This window comes from Bos indicus x Bos taurus, chromosome 27 (genome assembly GCF_003369695.1).
Source record: "Bos indicus x Bos taurus breed Angus x Brahman F1 hybrid chromosome 27, Bos_hybrid_MaternalHap_v2.0, whole genome shotgun sequence".
Taxonomy (NCBI): Eukaryota; Metazoa; Chordata; class Mammalia; order Artiodactyla; family Bovidae; genus Bos; species Bos indicus x Bos taurus.
The window spans coordinates 20,134,567-20,146,862 of record NC_040102.1 but is presented as its reverse complement, the minus strand read 5'-3'; the positions used below and the strand labels follow the sequence as shown (position 1 = coordinate 20,146,862).

The following is a 12,296-nucleotide window of genomic DNA, read 5'->3' as shown; positions in this document are numbered from 1 at the left end:
CCTAATCTTCATAAGAATTGCCAGGATCTAAACCCCTTGTGGATGTTTCCCTGGTGGCTCAGTGGTAAAGAATCCTAAAGAATCCGTCTGCAATGCAGACACTGTAGGAGAACTGGATGTTCAATCCTTGGGTTGGAAAGATTTCCTGGAGAAGGGCATGGCAACTGACTTCAGGATTCTTGCCTGGAGAATACTATGGACAGAGGAGCCAAGCTGGCTACAGTCCATAGGGTCACAAAGAGTCAGACATGACTGAAGCAACAGCACGCACTCAAACCCCTTGTGACTACAGCTCAAAGTGTGTGCTGTCGCTTCAGTCATGTCTGACCCTTTGTGACCCTATGAACTGTAGCCAGCCTGGCTCCTCTGTCCATAGTATTCACCAGGCAAGAATCCTGAAGTCAGTTGCCATGCCCTTCTCCAGGAAATCTTTCCAACCCAAGGACTGAACATCCAGTTCTCCTACGGTGTCTGCATTGCAGACGGATTCTTTACCACTGAGCCACCAGGGAAACATCCACAAGGGGTTTAGATCCTGGCAATTCTTGTAAAGACTAAGGGTTTTCAGAGGCAAACAAAATTAGATTTTCTGGCCCAGATTCTGAAATTGCCATTCCTAACAAAGCCCTTGCCTATAAGTAATCTATCAGACACACCTCAATTACTTATTTTAATACAGGCTAATGCCAACATCTGTTTGATCATCCAAAATGCAAGAGAGTTCCAGAAAAACATCTACTTCTGCTTTATAGATTCAGAGTATTTGAAGGATTCCTCTAAACATTCCCTGGTGGCTCAGACAGTAAAGCGTCTGCCTGCAATGCGGGAGACCCAGGTTCAATCCCTGGGTGGGGAAGATCCTCTGGAGAAGGAAATGGCAATCCACTCCAGCACTCTTACCTGGAAAATCCCATGGACAGAGGAGCCTGATAGGCTACAGTCCATGGAGTCGTAAAGAGTCGGACACGACTGAGCGACTTCAGTTCACTTTTCACTTTAATGCATTGGAGAAGGAAATGGCAACCCACTCCAGTGTTCTTGCCTGGAGAATCCCAAGGACGGGGGAGCCTGGTGGGCTGCCGTCTATGGAGTCGCACAGAGTCGGACACAACTGAAGCGACTTAGCAGCAGCAGCAGCAGTCAGATATCATCAATGCAATTACAACTGTGTTTATGAAACATCAAACCTGTTAAACCACCAGCCAGACTGATCCTCTTTCGCACAGTTCCCTTCGTAGTTGTCGTTATCTCTGTCCCACGTGCTGAATTTCATTCTTTGGTGACTGGCCCACCATTGCACTTCAGGATGAAAATTTCCAGTAAGGGAGTCTCCAGCGGTTCCAGAATATTCCCCAATACGTACATACATAGGAAACTGATAAAAACATACGTAGTAGGAAACTGATAAAAATGTCATAAACACGTTCTCATAAAGTGTAGCAAACAAGTACAGAAATAACAAAAATGACACAATGTGCTTACCCATTATTTATTTTATATCAACAGCTTCCTCCCAAAAGTATCTTTCAAGACAGCTCTGTTGTATAGAATGAAGTCACCGCAGGTATGGCAATGTTTTTCAAACACATGGAGGATAACTAAAAAACAGCAGGTATGCCAATCCTAATCTCCCCAATCATTGGTCTCTCCTTCTCCACGCCTCCCATGTATGTGTTCTCTACTCTGCTTCTCTATGCCTGCCCTGGAAATGGGTTTATCTGTACCATTTTTCTAAACTCCACATATACTGGTTAATATACTCTATTTGTTTTTCTCTTTCTGACTTAACTCTGAGTGACAAGACTCTAAGACCATCCACATAGTTAGTGGGAAGCTGCTGTACAGCACAGGAAGTTCAGCTCTGTGCTCTGATCACCTAGATGGGTGGGATGGGAAGGGGCGGCTGGGAGGGAAGCTCAAAAGGGATACATGTTTAAGTATAGCTGATTCACTTTGTTGCGCAGCAGAAACTAATGCAACACTAACGTAAAGCAGTTGTACCCCCTCCTTCAAAAAAAAAAAAAAAAAGTATTAGCCTTCTCCCCTCAAACAGTATCAGCCTTCTCCCATCAAAATATCAGAAACTGTCACGTAATAAAAAAAATTCTTTGACTTAATAGTTTTATGACTTGAGCCAAATTTTTATGTGCCATTTTCTGTCGCAACGCCCGAAGATACAATTGCAAATTATTCACGGTCTATCCGAAGATGAGAATACCGTTAGGGGTTGTGACTTTCTTAGCGGGGCGCGAGGCTGACGGAGACCCACCCCCGAGAAGCAGAGGCGGAGGACCCAGTCAGCGGAGGGGCGCCGGGACACCCTGGCAACCGAGGGCTCGGCCCAGCCCCGCCGACCCGGGCTGTCGCCTGCGGTGTTGGGTTTTCGCGCAGTCAGGTGTCTTCGGAGGCAGGCGCAAGATATTTATGACCGCGGGGTTGGGCCGGGAATGCAGAGCCGAGGAGCAGCCGGTTGTGCCTCCTCCCAGGGCTTTTTCGCAGCCAGAGATCCCCCTCCTCTACACCCTTTAGCCGAAGGCGCTCCGACAGGTGACTCCAGTGAGGGGCGGCAATCTTAGGGTCGCTCTCGGCCAGCGACGAGGCTCGGCGCACCGACTTCTCGCGAGGTTTCGGGCCCCCCTCCACCCCCTCACCCGCCCCCTCCTGGCTGAGGCGCCGGCAGCTCCCGCTATGGCTGCGCTGCGGAGGCTCCTGTGGCCGCCGCCTCGGCTGCCGCCTCCGTGCTCGCCTCATCATCCCGCCCATGGGCCGTGGGGGCGGCCTGCGGGGACAGCCCCGGGCCCTCCGGGCCGGCCCTTCTCCTGCCGGGAGGAGGACGAGGGGGCTGTGGCGGAGGCGGCTTGGAGGCGGCGGCGGCGCTGGCGGGAGCTGAGCTTCGCGGCCGCGGCCGGCGGGGGTCTGGTCGGCCTGGTGTGCTACCAGCTGTACGGGGACCCCAGGGCCGACTCCGCGCGGGCGGCGGGCCCCTGGCTCCCCTCGGACAGCGCGGCCGCAGAGCCAGAGGACCCGCCCGGCGGCGGGGGGCTGTTCCCCATCCCGGTCGCCGCTGCCAAGGAGACGGTACGTGCGTGGGAGCGCCTGCGCGCGCCTGGGCGGGCCGGCAGGTGACTCCCGGGGTGAGGACCGCCAGGTGTTAACACCTGAGCGCCGGGAGAGACGGGGTGACGGCCGCGCGGGGCGCGCGTGAGACCGGACGTTGGGGGTTGTCGCGGTGTGACTCTGGGGCCGCCGATCAGGGACGTCCTGTGAGCGAGACCGAAACCTTCTAGGCCGGGCAGCCCAGACTCGGGCAGCCGAGTCTGTTCACCCAGCGTGGGGAAGACACACCTGGTGCATCACATGTCTTGACGCATCGCATCAGGACCTTTAGGTTGCTGCAGCCGCCACCTAGCCACCAAAGCCCAAACCCACGACAAAATTAAAAAAACCCTGACCCAGCAGAAGCCAAGGGCAAGACAGGCTGAAAGTCATGGCAGAAAGGGCTGCGTACGCGAGAGAACGTACTCCCAGGCAGAGCCGGCCTCAGCGCATGATCAAGGAGGTTCAGCACCTTAGGAGCCAGCGCATCAAAGGCGTGGTCTGAGATCCCAGAGGCCACTGCATTATTGTAAGGAGGTTTATGAGTCCCAAGAGCGGAAATGCCCAAACTGTGTAGCCTCCTTATATGTCAGAAAGAACGAGTGAAGATGTCACCAGATTAAAAAACAACAACAATTATTCAAGAAGTATATTTCTCTCCCTCCTCCCCTAGTAAAGCCAGATACTCTTAAGTACGATCAATAAGCAAGAAGATGGATAGGACAGTAAAAGTAGGAAACTGAAAGAGGATTAACTCTTGTAGAGAAACTTCAGAGGAAACTGTTCAGGTATCATCATGTGGTTGACAATATAAGGTAAAGGTGAGTATAAGGCAAGAGTGAAAAGAGGGGCAGGAAGTTTTTGTCTTACTAGTGTATCAAGAATCATGCATGACTAGGAAGTCATTTAGGAAAACTCTTGCAAGACAGGAAGAGTGTGAAGGGCTTAGATGACAATAATTGGGGGAAGAGACAGCTATTCTGTTTTGAACTTTCATATAATTTATATACTCTTTATTCTTTGCCCAAATCGGTGATGGTGATCTGATGTAAGTTCATCAGTTCTTTTGGTGGAGATTGTTGATGTAGAGCAGGGAATCTATGTTAAGGACCTTCTAGTAGCAAATCACAAATACATAGCGTAAAGTATATTTATACAGTGAATGCCTAAAATACTAACAAATACCCTCAACCTTCACCCCCTTCACCGCGTCACAAACACGTTAAGCTTGTGTCCTGTTTAACCAAGTGAAAGTGAAAGTGAAAGTGAAAGGCGCTTAGTCGTGTCGGAGGCTTTGCGACCCCATGGACTATACAGTCCAGGGAATTCTCCAGGCCAGAATACTGGAGTGGCTAGCCTTTCCCTTCTCCAGGGGATCTTCCCAACCGAGGGATTGAACCCAGGTCTCCCACATTGCAGGGGGTTTCTTTACCAGTTGAGCCACAAGGGAAGCCTTTTAATCAACCTCAGTTATCTGGGAACATTGAAGATTCAAATGGTATTTTCTTCTTTCTAACAAATCAGTTTTACTTTTAAAGTTGAGAGAGTGTCATGCAGTTTTTGAAAGCCCACACTCAGAGAGCTGGGACTCTGGTTTTATCACTTCCTAGTTGTGTCATTACTGAAACTCAATGCCTGTATCCTCATCTGTGAAATTAATAGTCTGTCTCATAGAGTTGTGACAGTTAAATGAGTTAATATATTTAAAGGAGTTAGAATGGTACTCCTAGCATGTAGTGAGCATTCAGCAAATTTGTATTTTTATTTTATTCATTTGTTTACTTATTTATTGTCTGTATTTATTTACCTACATTATTATTGCTTGCTGTTTATAAAAATTCTTGTACATTGTTTTAAAAATCAAATAATACTGAAGTTGTGTCTTACCCTTATTCCTTTTGCATTTTATTTTTCCTATCCTCTGAAAACTTTTATAATCTTTTTATCCCTGGTGTTTGAAAATTTCAGGATAATGAGCTTTGGTGTGGGCATTTTTTTGTTTACTGTGCCTTATACTTAAGGATCCTTTCAGTAAGGAAATTCACATCTGGAAGTTCTTTGTACTTTTCTTGTATTATTTCTTGGACAGTTTCTTCTCTGTTTTCTTTTTCTGGAATCTGTGTCAGTTTGAAGTTACACTTCCTGACAGATCCTAATCTAATTGAAATTCTAATCTTACTTACATTCTAGCTTTTTAATCTGTTTATTTGATATGGGAAGTATCTTTGATCTCCCAACCTGCCTTTTAAATGTTTTATTTCAACTATCCTAATTTTTTAATTCAAAGAACTATTTTGTGTTCTCTGCTGTTCATGTGTTTCAGCATTCTGTTTTGTTTTATGGCTGCTAAAGTTCTCTTTGTATCATAAGAATATTAATTATAGGATTTTAAAAAATTGTCTACTACTCCATGCATTGTGTTGTTTCTTCCAGATTTTTTTTTTTTTTTTTTCGTTTGATTTTCTAAGCTCTCACTTCCTTTTTGGAGGTTTTCCTTGCTTACTTGTGGTTGTTGCCTGTCTGAATTTGAGAAGCTCTTTGTACCTGAGCATAACTTTTCATTTGGTAATCTGGGCTTTTCATTAGGGTGGCATCCAAATGTCAGTATTTTAAAAGTCTTTTTCTCTGGTGTCATTGCACTTCTGTAAAGAATAGGTGAGTTGGGACGAGCAGTTGTCTTCTGGATTCAGGCACAAGTGCATGTTCGTGTGAGAGCATGTGTGCTGGGGGAATGTCCAGGGATGGGCTTCCATCCTGTTATCTCATCCTCTCTTTTCAGCCCCACTGCTTGCTCTGCTTCCACGACAACGCGTGTTCCCTGGGCCTCATCCTTTCTGGGGTCTGTGCTGACAATCAGCCAACTTCTGTTTGGCCTCCTCCTCCAAGGCACCCAGGGAGTGCCTCTGCTTCTCTAGGTCAATTATCACTCCTCCAGGCCTTCAATTGTACAAGTCTGATGAATTCTCTTGAGTGTTTAAGTCTCCTTTCCTTTTTTGCTTTTTCAGTCCTTGTGTGTTTACACCTTTTGAGAGATTCATTTATTGTGATCTTAATGTGGTTAGAGGAGGAAGGGGCTGAAAGTCATGAGTTCAATCTGCCATGTGTCAGAAATAGTTTCAACTAGAGTTGTCTCTTCGTTTATTATGCTTATATTTGATTTCCCTGAAGTGGTAGAAGTGATTCCTTTTGATGTTTCATACTATAGCTAAGAAACTTTGATTTATAAAGCCTCTTTTAAGCTTCATTTTATACTGAACATAAACCTAGCATATAAATTAACCTGTAGCTGTTATGAGAATAATATAACTGATGGGAGTGAACAACAGTAACGTACAGACATACAGTTCTGTTACCTTGAAGATGTTTGTTTTAAAGACATTGCCTCTGAACTTCCTCCAGAAGGCCTTCCCTGATAGATTTGTTCAAATACCCCTGCTTATCCTGTATTCCCAGATGATGACTTTTTGCAGTTTTTTGTTAACTCTCTTTCCTGCTGTCTTAGTCTTTTAAGGAGCAGCATAGTGTTGGTCTTGATCACCTTTTATCTTCATTGCCTGGTATGGAGCCTATTCCTGGTTTCTTGTTTTAGTCCCTCAGTCATGTCCAACTCTTTGCCACCCCATGAACTGTAGCCTGCCAGGCTCCTCTGTCCATGGGATTCTCCAGGCAAGAATACTGGAGTGGGTTGCCATTTCTTCCTGCAGGGATCTTCCCGACTCAGGGACTGAACCCACATCTATTGTGTCTCCTGCATTGGCACACAGATTCTTTACCACTGAGCCTGCAGGGAAGCCCTCTAGTCCTAGTAGGCACATAGTAAATATTTGTTGAGCAAATAAACCCACACTAAATATTTGCCCAGGACATACACATTTGAAAAGACACAACCCCATTCTGTGAGAATTAATAGTTTCACATTTTGTTCAACTAAAGTAGTTATTTATAGCATTAGAATTGGGAAGACTTCAGCCAGGGTCAAAATTCCAGGCTTTGGGAGACCAGACCACATGACATTGTATTTATTTTAATTGCGCAAGCTTGGCTTGCCAAAATTTTTCTGTAAATATGGACTTGAATGTTATATGTTATAGAGAGATGTTGACAAGATTTTGTTTAGAACCCTACAGTTAACCTTAAAACACTATTTTTTATCAGTGGAAAAATTTTTGTTCTAAAACTGCCTTTCTGTTTCAGGGTCAGAATTTTTTAAATCTGCTAGGTTGCTTAACATACCTTAACCTACTATTTTACATATTATTTGTAAGGCATGACCTATTTTATGATTTGTTCATCTTAAGAAGAAAAGAGAACGATATTTTTTTATTTTTTATCTCTTTTGTGTATTTCTATAATAAAGACCAGTGATCATGTATTTTTAAGTTTCTTTTGCTGTATACCTTTTCCAACCTCTTTTTAAGGCAACACATTTTGATACTTGAGGTAATGCTTCTTCTTTCTCAGAATATTGAAGAACTTGCCAGATGTGTAAATGTAGCAGAATTTTATGAGAGGAGTCACATAGATGGGAAGCTGAAGATAGGTAAATTCTGTGTAGAATAACCTAGTTGTATAGGAAGTTAAACTAGGTGAACCTCTCTTTTGTTTTCTTGGTAGAATCTGGGTTTCCCAGGTGGCTCAGATGGTAAAGAATCTGCCTGCAATGCAGGAAACCTGGGTTTGATCCCTCGGGTGGGACGATCCCCTAGAGAAGGGCATGGCAACCCACTCCAGTACCTTGCCTGGAGACTTCCATGGACAGAGGGGCCTGATGGCCTACATACAGTCCACAGGGTCACAAAGAGTCCACTAACACCTTCACTTTTTCACTTTCAGGATCTGGTAGATTTATTTGTCACAGGGTGGCCAGGTGAGATGCTATTGCCTCTTAGGAGAGAATGTTAGAGGGTATGGTTCTCCACATTCTTGGTTAAAAAGAAAATACACATCAAGCAGTTTATGTTGTTTCATTTTTGCTGTGCTTTGAGGCTTGTGGGATGGTAGTTCTCTGACTGAGGGCCTCAGTAGAGAGAGCATGGGATCTAACCACTAGACCACCTAGGAATTTCCATGGCAAGCAGTTTTTACCAGTGACATTTCTTTAGACAAGAGATGGTTGTGGCTTTACTAGGAAAATGACAGTGAGGCACTTAGAAGTTGCTGGATGGGAGAGAGATTAGGCGGTCAACAGGATTTGGCAGTTGCTTGGTCTTCAGGAATGAGAGAGATGGAAGGGTCTAGGATGAGATTCAAGTTTTTGTTTTGGGTGACTTGGGTGGGTAGTGCAGTAGTTCACTGAGACTAGGTCCTCAAGAGAAATAACAAAAAGACAGGTTAGGGGTAGTGTACATGGATGATGAATTTCTAACTTGCATAGTGGATCAAAGGATCTTTGGACAGCTGAAGGGATGTTTCCAGCTCAATACATAGGTCAGAAGCACTGAAGAGAAATCTGTACTATAGATACTGACTTGGGAGTTGTCAAGTGTTGAAAGTCATAAGAATGTATGACATTATTCGGAATACACATAACAAGAGAAAAGCACTTAAGGAGAGAGCCCTGGTGAGCATCAGCAATTTACAAGACCAACAGAGAAATGGAACTCTGCAAAAAGCTGAGACCCAGACAGATTAAAGAAAGCCAGGAAGGTCGTGGAAGCCAACAAAAGATAGCAATTCAAATATTCTAAAGTTTATTACTCAAAAGTGCTATCATGAACTAAGTATTTAACTTTCAAAAATTTTGCACCTATATATCACCAAATAATTAAAATCTAGAATTTATCCTGAGTCATTATGGTAGTTACTTAAAAGGTTTTATAAAACTGTAGACAAGGAGGCAAATTTCTCAAGGAGCCTGCCACCTGCTGGCAAATTATAAGAGAATAGCACTTGTGTCTTCTCCCCACATCCCTCCCCACACCCCTCATCTCTCAGGATTTGAAACTTGGCTGAAGCCATAGATCGAGTTGAACATTGATCTTCAGTAGAATGGTGAAAACTGGGAGGATATGGAAAAATGAACCAGAGTGGAGTGATCTAAATGTCAAGATTTATAAGGGCAGAAGTTGCTGGGATTATAGGGGGTGCATTGTTTGATGATCAGCTGATAGAAAAATTCTAGAAACATGACTCTTCCATGTTTCGGTGATATGTTTTATTCAGGGCTTAGATTCTCTTAAAATCTGTAGAGAAAGTGGCATTCTTCAATGCATATGTAATTCAGGTACCTGCAGCTGTGCTCTGTTAATTGTAGGTGGGTACAGTGACTCCCTAGGAAGTTTTATTCCTTTGGAAAAAAAAGTTACTGGGGGACAGATGGGACAGTTACCTTACCTAGAAAAATGGGTGGAGACACTCTGGTGTAACTCCTGATTCACTCACAGTATCACATACTAGTCAGAAGCAATTTGATCTTCATTTAATGTTTAGCTTCTACCTGGGAAAGTACAGATCTTCCTCCCCTTTCTTTCCCTCCTTTCCTCCCTCTACAGTGATCTCTGCCCAAGGCTGCTTGTGATTGCCCTGTTGTAGTCGTTCAGTTGCTAAGTGGTGTCTGACTCTTTGCAGCCTCATGGACTGCAGCATGGCTGGCTTCCCTGTCCTTCACTATCTCCCAGAGTCTGCTCAAACTCATGTCCATTGAATCGGTGATGCCATCCAACCATCTCATCCTCTGTTACCCCCTTCTCCTTTTGCCTTAAGTCTTTCCCAGCAATGAGGTCTCTTCCAGTGTGTTGGCTCTTCACATCAGGTGGCCAAAGTGTTGGAGCTTCAGCATCAGTCCTTCCAATGAATATTTGCAGTTGATATCCTTTAGGATGGACTGGTTGGATCTCCTTGCAGTCCAAGGGACCCTCAAGAGTCTTCTCCAACACCACAGTTCAAAAGCATCAATTCTTGGCTGCTCAGCAAAGAAATAGAGGAAAACAACAGAATGGGAAAGACTAGAGATCTCTTCAAGAAAATTAGAGATACCAAGGGAACATTTCATGCAAAGATAGGCTCGAAAAAGGACAGAAATGGTATGGACCTAACAGAAGCAGAAGATATTAAGAAGAGGTGGCAAGAATACATAGAAGAACTGTACAAAAAAGATCTTCACGACCAAGATAATCATGATGGTGTGATCACTCACCTAGAGCCAGACATCCTGGAATGTGAAATCAAGTGGGCCTTAGAAAGCATCACTACGAACAAAGCTAGTGGAGGTGATGGAATTCCAGTGGAGCTATTTCACATCCTGAAAGATGATGCTGTGAAAGTGCTGCACTCAATATGCCAGCAAATTTGGAAAACTCAGCAGTGGCCACAGGGCTGGAAAAGGTCAGTTTTCATTCCAATCCCAAAGAAAGGCAATGCCAAAGAATGCTCAAACTACCGCACAATTGCACTCATCTCACACGCTAGTAAAGTAATGCTCAAAATTCTCCAAGCCAGGCTTCAGCAATACGTGAACCGTGAACTTCCAGATGTTCAAGCTGGTTTTAGAAAAGGCAGAAGAACCAGAGATCAAATTGCCAACATCCGCTGGATCATGGAAAAAGCAAGAGAGTCCCAGAAAAACATCTATTTCTGCTTTATTGACTATGCCAAAGCCTTTGACTATGTGGATCACAAGAAACTGTGGAAAATTCTGAAAGAGATGGGAATACCAGACCACCTCACCTGCCTCTTGAGAAACCTATATGCAGGTCAGGAAGCAACAGTTAGAACTGGACATGGAACAACAGACTGGTTCCAAATAGGAAAAGGAGTACGTCAAGGCTGTATATTGTCACCCTGTTTATTTAACTTCTATGCAGAGTACATCATGAGAAACGCTGGACTGGAAAAAGCACAAGCTGGAATCAAGATAGCCAGAAGAGATATCAATAACGACAGATATGCAGATGACACCACCCTTATGGCAGAAAGTGAAGAGAAACTCAAAAGCCTCTTGATGAAAGTGAAAGTGGAGAGTGAAAAAGTTGGCTTAAAGCTCAACATTCAGAAAACAAAGATCATGGCATCTGGTCCCATCACTTCATGGCAAATAGATGGGGAAACAGTGGAAACAGTGTCAGACTTTATTTTTTGGGGCTCCAAAATCACTGCAGATGGTGACTGCAGCCATAAAATTAAAAGACGCTTACTCCTTGGAAGGAAAGTTATGACCAACCTAGATAGCATATTCAAAAGCAGAGACATTACTTTGCCAACAAAGGTCCGTCTAGTCAAGGCTATGGTTTTTCCTTTGGTTGTATATGGATGTGAGAGTTGGACTGTGAAGAAAGCTGAGCGCCAAAGAATTGATGCTTTTGAACTGTGGTGTTAGAGAAGACTCTTGAGAGTCCCTTGGACTTCAAGGAGATCCAACCAGTCCATTCTAAAGGAGATCAGTCCTGGGTGTTCTTTGGAAGGACTGATGCTGAAGCTGAAATTGCAATATTTTGGCCACCTCATGCAAAGAGTTGACTCATTAGAAAAGACCCTGATGCTGGGAGGGATTGGGGGCAAGAGGAGAAGGGGACGACAGAGGATGAGATGGCTGGATGGCATCACCAACTCAATGCACATGAGTTTGGGGGAACTCCGGGAGTTGGTGATGGACAGGGAGGCCTAGTGTGCTGCAATTCATGGGGTCGCAAAGAGTTGGATATGACTGAGCGACTGAACTGAACAGCCTTCTTTATGGTCCACCTCTCACATCTGTACATTACTACTGATTGCCCTGTGCCACAGCTTTAAACTCAGGGATTAAAGTGATTATGGAAATAACATAGGTTGAAATAAGTAAAAGCAAAGTGCCATGAGGAGCAGTTGGCTTGAGGTCAGGAGAAAGAAGTCAGAATGATGACCTTGCCTTTACACTCCTGTGCCTTGTCTGGCTGAGTCAGCAGCTTTTAAGTTGACTTTCCAGGAAGTCTCAAAAACGGTTTTATTTACATTAGCAAAAACTTAATCAAACGGCCTATCCAACTGCAACAAAGCCTGAGAGATATGACCTTGTTCTGTGTGCTCTTTGGCCCAGCTAAACACGAGTCCTCTTTCTAAAGAAAAACTAGAGAATGAGCAGTTGGTATATATTGGTCTTTGTCGGTTGTGAAATATATTGTGTTGGGAGAACAGCTTTTAAGTGAAAAGAAAATGCTCCTAAATAAATTATGGGATGTTCACTTAATAAAATAAATGGTTTAGACCTTGGTTTTATCCATACAGCA

The 12,296-nt window shown here is 44.2% G+C and overlaps 1 protein-coding gene across 4 annotated transcripts in view; it reads left to right on the top strand.

Moving 5' to 3' along the window:
* The first annotated feature begins 2,651 nt into the window (after positions 1–2,651).
* MICU3 (mitochondrial calcium uptake family member 3) overlaps positions 2,652–12,296 on the top strand; it is a 77,996-nt gene continuing 68,351 nt past the window's right edge. For 2 of the 4 annotated variants that reach the window (XM_027529596.1, XM_027529594.1), the window contains exon 1: positions 2,652–3,078. In XM_027529596.1, the coding sequence (XP_027385397.1) occupies positions 2,689–3,078 (390 nt within the window). In that variant the 5' untranslated portion in view covers positions 2,652–2,688. The remainder of the gene's footprint in view (positions 3,079–12,296) is intronic. The other 2 variants (XM_027529593.1, XM_027529595.1) reach the window with 2 other exon arrangements.